Raw genomic sequence first — 13,218 nt, forward strand, 5'->3', positions numbered from 1 at the left:
TCGTTGTTTTGTCACTTTTCTTTTCCTTTTTTGACGGAACTTCCGGTAATTCACAGCATTGTCTCCTCCCCTCCATAAACAATGTTATGGGCGTTTCCAAACAAAAGACAGCAGAGGAGACTTCAGAATGGGAGGTCAGTCAAACATACATTTGCTAACTGCAGTTTGATCTGAGGTATAATTATTAACTAATAACCCATGTTTTCTAGCGATGATTAAACAGAGACTCTTTAAAATACAAATGTGTTAAGTAACAACAATTGTGCTATGTCACTGACACTAATACTCAAAAACCTAGATCCAAGAGATACACTAAAAGTTATTTGGCTTTAGATGTATTTTATGAACTCATTCTCATAGCATGTACCTTAAACACCACAAGGTAAACTGCGAGCTCCATTTCATACTTGTTGCGCTTGTGAAACAATATTCGTACACTAGGTAAGAGCTTTCACTTTTATGAGATGCACTTTATGAAATACAGGATCCCTAGGATCCATATAGCCTACATATTGCTCACGTGGCATAAGTTGCTTACACTAGTTTTGTTACGCCAATAGTTTCGCTCTATTATTGTGTCTAAATTTGAGTATTTTAGAAGCTTTTTAACCATTTAAAAGTATTTAAGAACACAAAAGCGCCTTGTAGGCCCAAAAGGGAGAAGAATAACCTTTATTTTTACCTCAAACATTTGACAGTCTTGAATGTCCATTTCCAGTGTTAGTGCTCGTAAGATTCATGAGGTGGCCCCAACTTCTGGCCGAAATGCGCATTGCATTCATGAAGTACAGTCTCAAAATATTATGTAAATGGATTACATTATCTTCTAAAATCCAAAAACAAGCTATATTGCCCATGTTACATGCACAGTGAAGTATAAAAAGTCATTAAATATCTTCATTCTGTAAATGACAGAAAGCTTCCATGAACAGCTGCGGAGAGACAGCCGGTTCTTGAAATCGGACCGGCGTCTGGACACAGAGCTGGTAGATAAACTCATTCTGCAGCTCAACAGAATCTACCCACAGGTCCTGACTGACAAGGAGGCCACCAAGGTAATAGGTCTCATTCAGACAGATCAACTGTTAATATCATTTTCTGTGCAAGTGCTGTACTTAAAGCTGTGAGGATTCTTAACCTCTTCAACTTTTCTGAAACATGATAGTTTTAGCTCATGTGTGATTTTACTTTCAAATATAAACACCCCTTTAAAATCCCTTTTAAAATGTGCCATGGGAATCATAGTTACCAGTAAAATGCTGTAATTTTATTTTAGATGAGATTTTCAAAATAATCACAAACTGAAATATAATTTTTGTAAGACAGCAAATACTAACGTCTCCTTTTATGTGCCGATCACTGCTGCTGTTTGCCCCAAATAGATACAAGCTTTATATCTGCTTTTTCTTTAGGCAGTTTTCTATAAAATGAGCCAGTTTTTACTTGCTTGTGTGAATAATCCAATGGTATATCTTAGATTTTCAGAACAATATATGCAACCAAGCAGGAAAAGCATGCTACACAAATCATCAGAAAAATATGTTATTGACTTTTGATGATAAAATTTTAAAGGAGGATCTCAGCTTTCTAATGACATCTAGAGGCCAAGGAAGGTGATATGGAAGGGGATTAAAATTTATTTTTCCAGAGAAAAATAATTGTTTCCAGAAAGAACAGAACCAGAATTACACGCTTAGAAATTTAGGACAAACAAATAACAACAACAAAAAAAAAACTTTCTATTCATCATACGGTTATAAACATATACAGTGGCATGCAAAAGTTTGGGCATCCCTTATCAAAATTTCTGTTGCTGTGAATAGCTAAGCGAGCAAAAGATGGCCTGATTTCCAAAAGGCATAAAGTTAAAGATAACACATTTCTTTAATATTTTAGGCAATTTTACTTTTTTATATTCATCTTTTACAGTTTCAAAATAACAAAAAAGGAAAAGGGCCCGAAGCAAAAGTTTGGGCACCCTGCATGATCAGTACTTTTTAACACCCCCTGGCAAGTATCACAGCTTGTAAAAGCTTTTTGTAGCCAGCTAAGTGTCTTTCCATTTTTGTTTGGGGGATTTTCACCCATTTTTTCTTGCAAAAGGCTTCTAGTTCTGTGAGATTTTTGGGCTGTCTTGCATGCACTGCTCTTTTGAGGTCTATCCACAGATTTTTGATGATGTTTAGGTCGGGGGACTGTGAGGGCCATGGCAAAACCTTCAGCTTGCACCTCTTGAGGTAGTTCATTGTGGATTTTGAGGTGTGTTTAGGATCATTATCCTGTTGTAGAAGCAATCCTCTTTTCATCTTCAGCTTTTTTACAAATGGTATGATGTTTGCTTCCAGAATTTGCTGGTATTTAATTTAATCCATTATTTCCTCTACCAGTGAAATGTTCCCCTGTGCCACTGGCATCAACACAAGCCCAAAGCATGATCGAACCACCCCCGTGCTTAACAATTGGAGAGGTGTTCTTTTCATGAAATTCTGCACCCTTTTTTCTCCAAACATACCTTTGCTCATTGCAGCCAAAAAGTGATATTTTAACTTCATCAGTCTGCAGGACTTGTTTCCAAAATGCATCAGGCTTGGTTAGATGTTCATTTGCAAACTTCTGATGCTGAAATTTGTGGCGAGGATGCAGGAAAGGTTTTCTTCTCATGATTCTTCCATGAAGGTCATATTTGTGCAGGTGTCGCTGCACAGTAGAACATTGCAACACTACTCCAGAGTCTGCTAAATCTTCCTTAAGGTCTTGTGCAGTCAAACAGGGGTTTTGATTTGCCTTTCTAGCAATCCTACGAGGGGTTCTCTCTGAAAGTTTTCTTGGTCTTCCAGACCTCAACTTGAACTCCACTGTTCCTGTTAACTGCCATTTCTTAATTGCATTATGAACTGAGGAAACAGCTACTTGAAAACACTTTGCTCTCTTCTTATAGCCCTCTCCTGATTTGTGGGCATCAATCAGAGTGCTAGGCAGCTGCTTAGAGGAGCCCATGGCTGCTGATTGTTGGGACAAGATTTGAGGAGTCAGAGAATGTATAAAGCTTTGAAATTTGCATGACCTGGCCTTTCCAAATGATGACTGTGAACAAGCCATAGCCCTAACAAGCTAATTAAGGTCTGAGACCTTGTTAAAAGTTATCTGAGAGCTCAAATCTCTTGGGGTGCCCAAACTTTTGCATGGTGCTCCTTTCCTTTTTTTTTCACTCAAATTCAAATTGTACAAAATAAAAATAATACACTAATATTGCTTAAAATGTTGAAAAGAATGTTTCATCTTTAACTTTATGCCTTTTGGAGATCAGTTCATCTTCTATTCACTTAACTATTCACAGCAACAGAAATTTCTGAGTAAATTCTAGAGACTGTTGTGTGTGAAAATCCCAGGAGATCAGCAGTTACAGAAATACTCAAACCAGCCCGTCTGGCACCAACAATCATGCCACGCTCCAAATCACTATCACATTTTTCCCCCATTCTGATGGTTGATGTGAACATTAACTGAAGCTCCTGACCTGTATCTGCATGATTTTATGCACTGCACTGCTGCCACATGATTAGCTGATTAGATAATCGCATGGATGATTATTAGTGCCAGACGGGCTGTTTGAGTGTTTCTGTAACTGCTGATCTCTTGGGATTTTCACACACAACAGTCTCTAGAATTTACTCAAATTCAAAAATATCCAGTGAGCGGCAGTTCTGCGGATTGAAACGCCTTGTTGATGAGAGAGGTCATCAGAGAATGGCCATTCATGACAAAGTCTATGGTAACTCAGATAACCGCTCTGTACAATTGCGGTGAGAAGAATAGCATCTCAGTATGCTATTCTGAGATGCAGGTTTGTGCTGTTTTGGCGGCACGAGGGGAACCTACACAATATTAGGCAGGTGGTTTTATTGTTGTTGCTGATCAGTGTATGTGTGAATGGTGAGCTTTTAAATTTGAGTGTGAAAAAATGGCATGCGGCAGCCCAAAAATCCTGAGTTGAAGAGGTTAAAGAACTTTCATAATCTTTCTGCATTTTGTTTTTCTTTTTTGGTGACAATGGCAGCAAATACCAAGTTACCACAGTTTTACTGTGGGAACTATAGTGTTTTAGTAGAAACTATGGTTAGCTTGGTCAATTTTTGTGAGGGTTGTGCTAAGGTTTTGGTGAACATTTTGAAGCATCTGACTTATGGCGTTTTGTGTTTTTTAAATATGATCAATACAATGCCACAATATGATGATTTTTAAATGATTTTTCCAAATATTAGTTCAGGGACTTGGATGTTCCCACCTGTATCAGGCTGGCGGAGCTGCTGTCTCATCTACAGGAGAAAGGAGAAGAGGCTTGTCAGGAGTTTTACCGTGCACTGCATCTTCATGTGGAGGAGGTTTATTTCAGTTTACCCACACGCCTCCGACTCCGAGGTCGGTTCCATGGAGAATCCTAAATTTTCCACTCATAACTAGTCACAAAGTTTTCTTTTGAGAATCAGAATTTTCTTTTGAGGCTATTTATATCCAATTTCTCATGTATGTTCTTCCATGGAACATATAATTTCCTATTGCCAGTGGTTCAGGTTTCCCATGCGTCTTGAAAAACCTGGAATTTTGCAGTGCAGTTTTCCAGTCATGGAAAATGAGAAAAATACCTAAATGTCCTGGAAAATAATTATTTGTACTGGAAATGTTTTTATTATAACAAAACTGTTTGACTGTGTCACTAACAAGGTTTTTGTTACGTGTACACAGACATTGTAACGACTCAGGATAGGTGTCAAATACACAAATTCATATTAGTATCGCGGCTGCGCTTTGGAAACAACATTAACGGTTGACTGTCATGAACAAAGCCCTGTCACGTACCTTCTCTGTTCATCTGCTGTCATCTCTGCTTTGCGCAGACTAAATAGTTTAATGATTGATATAGCGTTAATAGGATTTTTTTCATTCTAACATTGCTCTTGTGTTAACTACAAAAACATCTTGTAAACTTTAGTCAGTGACAACGGTCAGACTACTGAGTTCAAAAAAAAAAAAAAAAGACAAATTCACACCCCGAGGTGGTAGGGTGGTGATGCGGCCATTACACCTCGGGATGTGAATACATTTTGAATAATTCAGGGATTGGGTCTGCTTATACTGAGGTTACCACTAGTGATCGATTCACCGCTAGAGGCCGCTGTTATTCTGCAGAACCAAACTGTTCTAAGGATAGAATCCTCCAGCAGAATTGAAAAATGTATGTTTTGGCATAGATTTGTGCAGATAACCAGTAGTTCCAAAAAGCAACTATTGGCATCTATTAATCTGTAAAACCGATATATCGATCTACCTTTAGTTACCAAATGTAAGGTCCTATGATTTCCGTGATGCGGAAAACACGGACAGAATCACTGAGTACAGTCATAAAAATGGCAATAGTTATAAAACACAGAATTTGATATTTGGGACAAAAATTTATATTTGAATGCATAATTAAGCAAATTAAAATAGCAATATGTCCTAGTGTGATGTATTAAACTGCAAAAGGCTGGAATTTAATGGAATAAATATACACCGAAGAGCCAAAACATTATGATCACCTGCCTAATATGCTGTTGGTCCTCCGCGTGCCACCAAACCAGCACTGACCCGCCAAGGCATGGACTCTACAAGACCCCTGAATGTGATCAACAACGTGTTCCGCACTGATGAGCCAAAACATTATGACCACTCACAGGTGAAGCAAATAATGTTGATCATCTCCTAACAAGGCCACATGTTAAGGTCTGTGTAGATTGGTAAGCGAATAATCAGTTCTTGTAGTCGACGTGTTGAATGTAAGAGAAATGGGCAGGAGTAACGACCTGAGCGACTTTGACAAGGGCCAAATTGTTATGGCCAGATGACTGGGTCAGAGCATCTCTGAAACAGCTAGGCTTGTGGGGCGCTCCCGGTCAGCAGTTGTGAGTACCTACCGACAGTGGTCCGAGGAGAGACAAACCACAAACTGGCGACATTGTGTTTGGCGCCCAAGGCTCATCGACGCGTGAGGGCAACGAAGGCTATCTCGTTTGGTCCAAACCGACAGAAGGTCTACTGTGGCAGTAGTCACAGAACATTTTAATGATGGTTACGGGAGGAATGTGTCACAACACACAGTGCATCGCACCCTGCTGCATATGGGGTTGCATAGCTACAGACCATTCAGAGTGGCCATGATGACACCTGTCCACAGTCGAAAGTTCCTACAATGGGCACGAGCGTCGGAACTGGACCTTGGAGCAGTGGAAGAAGGTTGCCTGGTCCAGTGAGTCTTGTTTTCTTTAACATCACATGGATGGCTGTGTACGTATGCGCCGTTTACCTGGGGAAGTGATGGCACCAGGATGCACTGTGGGACAACAAGCAGGTTGAGGGAGGGTGATGCTCTGGGCAATGGTCTGGTGGGAAACCCTGGGTCCGGCCATTCATGTGGACATCAGTTTGATGCATGCCACCTACCTAAACATGGTTGCAGGCCAGGTACACCCCTTCATGGTAGTTGTGTTCCCTGATGGCAGTGGTCTCTTTCAGCAGGATAATGCGCCCTGCCACACTGCACAAATTGTTCGGGAATGGTTTTAGGAACATGTTGAGGAGTTCAAGGTGTTGCCCTGGCCTCCAAATTCCCCAGATCTCAATCCGATTGAGTCCAATCCACGGCGGCTCCACCTCACAACTTACAGGACTGCTACAAGTATCTGCTGCTAATGTCTTGGAGCCAGATACCACGGGACACCTTCAGGGGTCTTGTAGATTCCAAGCCTCGACGGGTCAGCGGTGTTTTGGCTGCACGCAGAAGACTAATAGCATATTAGGCAGGTGGTCATAAAGTTTATATATTACAACCGTTGGGCAGATAAAATGTCCTGGAAAATTGTGCCTTGAAAAGAGTGGGAACACTTTGGTTGTACCTCTGGACTTTATAGAAGCCTGTAAAGGCAGTTTATTTATTTTTTGACAACCAAGTTTTTTTCCTCTATGTAGAGTCTGGAGATCCAGTCGATCCAGTCACGAGTCTCACAGACAGATATGTACTGAACGACCGAAGTAAGTCAGCCTTTGTCTGTGACGCCACCTACATGCATGTACACCTACCATCCTAGGGGTGAGGTTTGATTGTTTTTTTTTGTGTGTGTGTGTGTTTTTTGTCATTGCACAGGTCCTTTATTCTTCCTCAGTTGTTTCAGTGTAGCAGTAGGAGTAGCTCTGCTGTATTACTATGGTGGTAAGTACACAAACTTTGTCTATCTTAAACATATTTATACCAACATCAATAAACAATTCAACTCATTCCCCAGGCTGAAAACACTCTAATTTATTTATTTTTTTATTATTATTATTAACTGCAGAGTCCAGAGAGGTGTCAGGCTCAAGCAGTGCTCTGGGTCTGGCTGCGCTGGGTCTTGGTAGAAAGGTGCGAGAGGTTCTAATCTGGTACACAGAAGATGGAAAATAATGGAATTTGTTTGTGCCTTTCTGAGAATTTTGACACTAAGAGCACTTCAGATAAAGTATCTGCAACAAAATTATCACAAAATATTTGACCTCAGGATTTTAAAAATAAATATGTACATAGTGTGTATATAAAGTAATTTTTGCCATGAGGCAGGATTCCAAAGATATACATTTAAGGTTTAGTGCCTAAAGGCCCCGGCATACTCCATACAAAATCGAAGAACAAATGGGTGTGACGTCATATAGAACAAAATCTGGCCAGAACAAAGGAGTTTTTGAGTTTGTTTCGGTGGTTTGTATCAGCTCGGCAGCACGATCATTCAGGAAAACTTCGTACAGGCTGCTGTGCACTTTACTGTCACTGGTCTATGTCATCAGTAGGTGCTTTTCACACTGCGCTTAACCTTGAGTAATTTTCATTCTAAACTCCACTTTTAACCCTGGGTAAAGCAACGTTTCAAATTTGTAATTTTGAAATGGGTTTAGCACTGCTTTTTACCTTGGGCAGGGTTCGCCCTGCATTTGCGGGCTTAACCCCGTGTTGCGGTGCCATAGGTATACAGTGTGAAATGATGCAGTGTTAGAATGTTTCAGAAAGTTGTTCAGCAACAGACAACCAATCATAAAAAAAAACCCAGTACCTAACTCATTAAATATCCATGCGCTTTGTACAGAAACTTTCACATGCTGTTTATGTTCTCCATCTGAGGGAAACAGGTAAAGTGTCCAACAGTGGTGGCAAATGCGATAACTGGCATGATTCCTTGTCTTCGTGGCACATTTCAGAAGGCGAAAGACGAACAGAGACATTTCCAGAGAAGAGCAGAGCAGCTTCATTGACAGAGCTTTTTTCATCCAATCATTGTTATTGACACCGCAAATAAGAACGTTAACCCAGGTTAACGAATGTACAGTGTGGAACATGAATACCCAGGATTAATTATTAATCCAGGGTACAGTATGAACAGTATGAAACAGGATAACCCAGGATTCCGTTTACCCGGGGATTAGAATAACCTGGGGTTAACGATTTCAAGTGTGAAAAGCCCTATTCTTTTGTCTGTATTCTACTCATTAACACTGTTTTAGACACCCATGATTGCAGTAGTATGTATCAGTGGCATTATAAAATACAATAACAGAGGGTAATCAGCGCATATTATAGTGTGTTAGCTAACCTGGTCTCAACGTGACTCTAAAAACATTTTTGCAAAACTCGTTATACGTGTCTTCAGGTACAAATAGCTGCTGTTTCTAGATGAAATGAACACTAGAGGGACTATAACAACTGTGTTTTAGTCACATTCACACAAATCATAAGGTCAAAAGCTGATTAGGACTTTATAAAAACTTATTTTTCTCTCTATTACTCATACACTGCTATGTTGTAATATTGACACTTTAATGCATCGTTTGAAAAATTAGACATTTCTTATGCTTGTATTATAGACCCTCCTACTTACAGTTGAAGTCAGAAGTTTACATACGCCTTAGCCAAATACATTTAAACTCAGTTTTTCCACAATTCCTGACATTTAATCATAGAAAACATTCCTAGTCTTAGGTCAGTTAGGATCACTACTTTATTTTTAGAATGTGAAATGTCATAATAATAGTACAGAGAATTATTTATTTCAGCTTTTATTTCTTACATCACATTCCCAGTGGGTCAGAAGTTTACATACACTTTGTTAGTATTTGGTAGCCTTGCCTTTAAATTGTTTAACCTGGGTCAAACATTTTGGGTAGCCTTCCACAAGCTTCTCACAATAAGTTGCTGGAATGTTGGCCCATTCCTCCAGACAGAACTGGTGTAACTGAGTCAGGTTTGTAGGCCTCCTTGCTCACACATGCTTTTTCAGTTCTGCCCACAAATTTTCTATCGGATTGAGGTCAGGGCATTGTGATGGCCACTCCAATTCCTTGACTTTGTTTTCCTTAAGCCATTTTGCCACAACTGTGGAGGTATGCTTGGGTTCATTGTCCATTTGGAAGACTGATTTGCGGGCGAGCTTTAACTTCCTGGGTGATGTCTTTAGATGTTGCTTTAATATATCCACATAATTTTCCTTCTTCATGATGCCATCTATTTTGTGAAGTTCACCAGTCCCTCTTGCAGCAAAGCACTCCCACAACATGATGCTGCCACCCCCATGCCTCAAGGTTGGGATGGTGTTCTTAGGTTTGCAAGCCTCACCCTTTTTCCTCCAAACATAACGATGGTCATTATGGCCAAACAGTTACATTTTTGTTTCATAAGACCAGAGGACATTTCTCCAAAAAGTAAGATCTTTGTCCCCATGTGCACTTGCAAACTGTTGTCTGGCTTTTTTATTGTGGTTTTGGAACAGTGGCTTCTTCCTTGCTGAGCAGCCTTTCAGGTTCTGTCGATATAGGTCTCGTTTTACTGTGGATATAGATTCTCGTCTACCTGTTTCCTCCAGCATCTTCACAAGGTCCTTTGCTGTTGTTCTGGGATTGATTTGCACTTTTCGCACCAAACTACGTTCATTTCTAGGAGACAGAATGCGTCTCCTTCCTGAGCGATATGATGGCTGCGTGGTCCCATGGTGTTTATACTTGCATACTATTGTTTGTACAGATGAATGTGGTACCTTCAGGCATTTGGAAATTGCTCCCAAGGATGAACCAGACTTGTGAGGTCCACAATTTTTTTTCTGAGCTCTTGGCTGATTTCTTTTGATTTTCCCATGATGTCAAGCAAAGAGTCACAGAGTTAGAAGGTAGGCCTTAAAGTACATCCACAGGAACACCTCCAATTCAGTACACCTCATATGAGAAGCTAATTGGAAATTTGTCTAAAGGCTTGACATAATTTTCTGGAATTTCCAAGCTACTTAAAGGCACAGTTAACTTAGTGTATGTAAACTTCTGACCCACTGGAATTGTGATATAGTCAATTAAAAGTGAAGCAATCTGTCTGTAAATAATTGTTGGATAAATTACTCCTGTCATGCACAAAGTAGATGTACTAAACGACTTGCCAATACTATAGTTTGCTAATATGAAATCTGTGGAATGGTTAAAAATGGGTTTTAATGACATCAACCTAAGTGTATGTAAACTTCTGACTTCAACTGTAGTTGATGTTTTACATGGAGTCTTGTACATCCACAGCGACGTGGCGGGTGTCTAAACATTTGCAAACAGTATGTCGTTGCCCCAGCTATTTCGAATTTCTTTTTGGCTCTGAGCGAAGCATTTTTAAAGGTGCACTCAGTGATTTTGCTTTCAATGCTTTTCAACTGAATTATATTTTTGAACAATATGTTTTAAATTATGTTTGAGATGAATAACTGTTGCCATATCAGTTTTAGAGAAAAGCTGCTTTATTCTACATGGTGCTGGATGCACATTCATGAGCAGTGCCATGTTGAGACCATATGACCAGCCAAATATGACTTGCTTTATTTAATCATGGCTGACTGAGAAAAGCCCATTTTTAAGATGGCATTGGAGCTCAGAACATTTGGTCTGGCGTTATGCTATATCTACACCACTAGATGTCAGCGCAACAAACACAAAAATGAGTGCTCCTTTAAATATAACCTTACAATATAATATTTTAACAACTACAATATTCTAAAACAGCAGTAATTAAACATTGTATTCATGCATTTGAAATAATAGCCATAAATTTGCAGTACTAAGACTTGGGACCTAGATTTACAACTTTGGGTTTTAAAGGCAAGATACTGGTTATTTAGGAATCAAGCTTATTTTAACACTCAAGGATTTACTTCTGAGCTGCTTTATAAATGTTTCAAGTCATATTCTGTTTGATTTGTTTCTCATGTATATAACATTTGCATATAATTATTAACAATAAATTCTGACAAGGGTTATAAGTAACTACACAATTTAGTACTTGCAAAACTGCTATATGAAATAGATAGAATATTTTAATATGGACTAAAGACTATAAATCCAAACCTAGGAGTATTTGTTACCTTGTTTATATCTTTTAAATAATCAAGTCATTTTGAGGGCTAAGGTTTCTGTTATTTTATCATGTTTATACCTTTGTCTACTTTTATACTAGCAGCATGTTTGCACTGGTTTGTCTACTAATAATTTATCATGTCTGTTAATTTTCTAAAGGACATTTGTAACTTTTGTGGCCTTGTTTCAGCAGTAGAATTGTAAGAAATGTTTAAGACTTGTGTAGAGTCTGAGAATCACAAATTTGTTGTCTGAATCTAGAAAATCTTTAGCACAAACTTACTAATGAATATTGTAATGAGGCTCAGTCACACATTTGGATTTTAAATTGGCAATTTTTCAGTATATTTGATTAGCTTAAGAAAAATAATGCTTTGGTAATACTAGTAATGTATCTGGGTCTGATTGTTTTGGTAAATCAAAACGTAATAATAAAGTACAATTAATACATTTCGAAAAACTGATAACATTTTTACAATAAAAAAATGACTGACAAACATAATACAATACAAAAGTGCTGTTTTATTAATTTCAGACAATTGTTTGCCCTCAAGATCATCATCATCAGTATTGAAAATGGCCTGTGTTTTACAGTCATTGTAATAAAAAATAAATTAAAAAAAACTGTTCTTTACATCTTTTTCATCTGCCCTTGACCCTCTTTTAGCTTGTCTACAGGAATTAAAAACCTGGTTGATGAATAATTTCGAAAAAGAGTATTTAACATTTTCAGAGACTGCAATATTAAAAAAAAAAAATCAAAAATGGCCAACTTCCTGTTGGGCAGACCTAATGACTATAATTATTAAAGTTGTCTGGCTTGATGAGAACTATATATGTATCAATTTTGGTGACTGTAGGTGAAAATGAGGGTGCTACCGTCTTACACACCTATTTTAAAGGGGGCATTACAGAGCCCCCACCCCCCCACACGCAAACTTTGCCCAGCCCTAATGGCTAACGACTCATGAAAAATTTGAAAATTTCATTAAATTTTAAGCATGCCAAGTGCCTCAAAAACACCCAATATAGGAAGAAAGGAATAATAACAATTAATGTGTTGCCATGGCAACACTATTTAAAATATCAAATATTCCTTCACAATTTTACATCAGCAGTGTCTTGATATTATTCTAAAGTATTTTGAAGCAATTCATGTAAACACGAGGGCTATTTCAAAGTCTGTTAAAAGTGCCATACTTCCTGCTGCCAGTTGGTGGCACTATGACCGTGACCCATAATAGCCACATCAATGTGATCAGCCCTCATTACCAAACATACACCTGAATTTTCATCAAAATCACACAATGCACACAGAAGATATAAGGCTTTCCCATTTTCGCCATAAATGTATTGCTTCAGCCGTGGCTACACCGTTCAAAATATCAAAAATCAGTTCGCAATTTAGCATCTACAATGTCTTGGCATTGATGCTGCACAAATTTGGTGCCAGTCACATGAATCCCCTAGGAGTATTTAAAAGTTCAGAGCCTGCGATTTTCAGAAAATCCAAAATGGCCGACTTCCTGTTGGGCGGAGCTAATGACTGATTATGAAAGTTGTTCAGCTTTATGAGAACTATATATGTACCAATTTTGGTGACTGTAGGTGAAAATGGGTGTGCTACAGAGCCCCCCCCCCCTCCAACTTTGCCCATCCTTAATGGCCAACGCCTCTGATGTGTGTGCAAAATTTCAAGAGTTTTTACGCATGTTAAGTACCCCAAAAGTACTGAAAACCTTGAAAAATTAAGAATAATAATAATATTCTTTAGAAGACCAA

At 38.7% G+C, this 13,218-nt stretch overlaps 1 protein-coding gene across 1 annotated transcript; it reads left to right on the forward strand.

The window, feature by feature from the left end:
• The first annotated feature begins 97 nt into the window (after positions 1-97).
• Positions 98-12,070, forward strand: card19 (caspase recruitment domain family, member 19). Its single transcript, XM_051675871.1, has 6 exons — positions 98-134; positions 916-1,055; positions 4,263-4,419; positions 7,003-7,065; positions 7,178-7,243; positions 7,368-12,070. The coding sequence occupies exons 1-6, from the start codon at positions 128-130 to the stop codon at positions 7,472-7,474; spliced, it is 540 nt and encodes a 179-aa protein (XP_051531831.1). The 5' UTR covers positions 98-127; the 3' UTR covers positions 7,475-12,070.
• The last annotated feature ends 1,148 nt before the right edge of the window (positions 12,071-13,218 follow it).

The sequence above is a fragment of the Myxocyprinus asiaticus genome, chromosome 37 (genome assembly GCF_019703515.2).
Source record: "Myxocyprinus asiaticus isolate MX2 ecotype Aquarium Trade chromosome 37, UBuf_Myxa_2, whole genome shotgun sequence".
NCBI lineage: Eukaryota > Metazoa > Chordata > Actinopteri > Cypriniformes > Catostomidae > Myxocyprinus > Myxocyprinus asiaticus.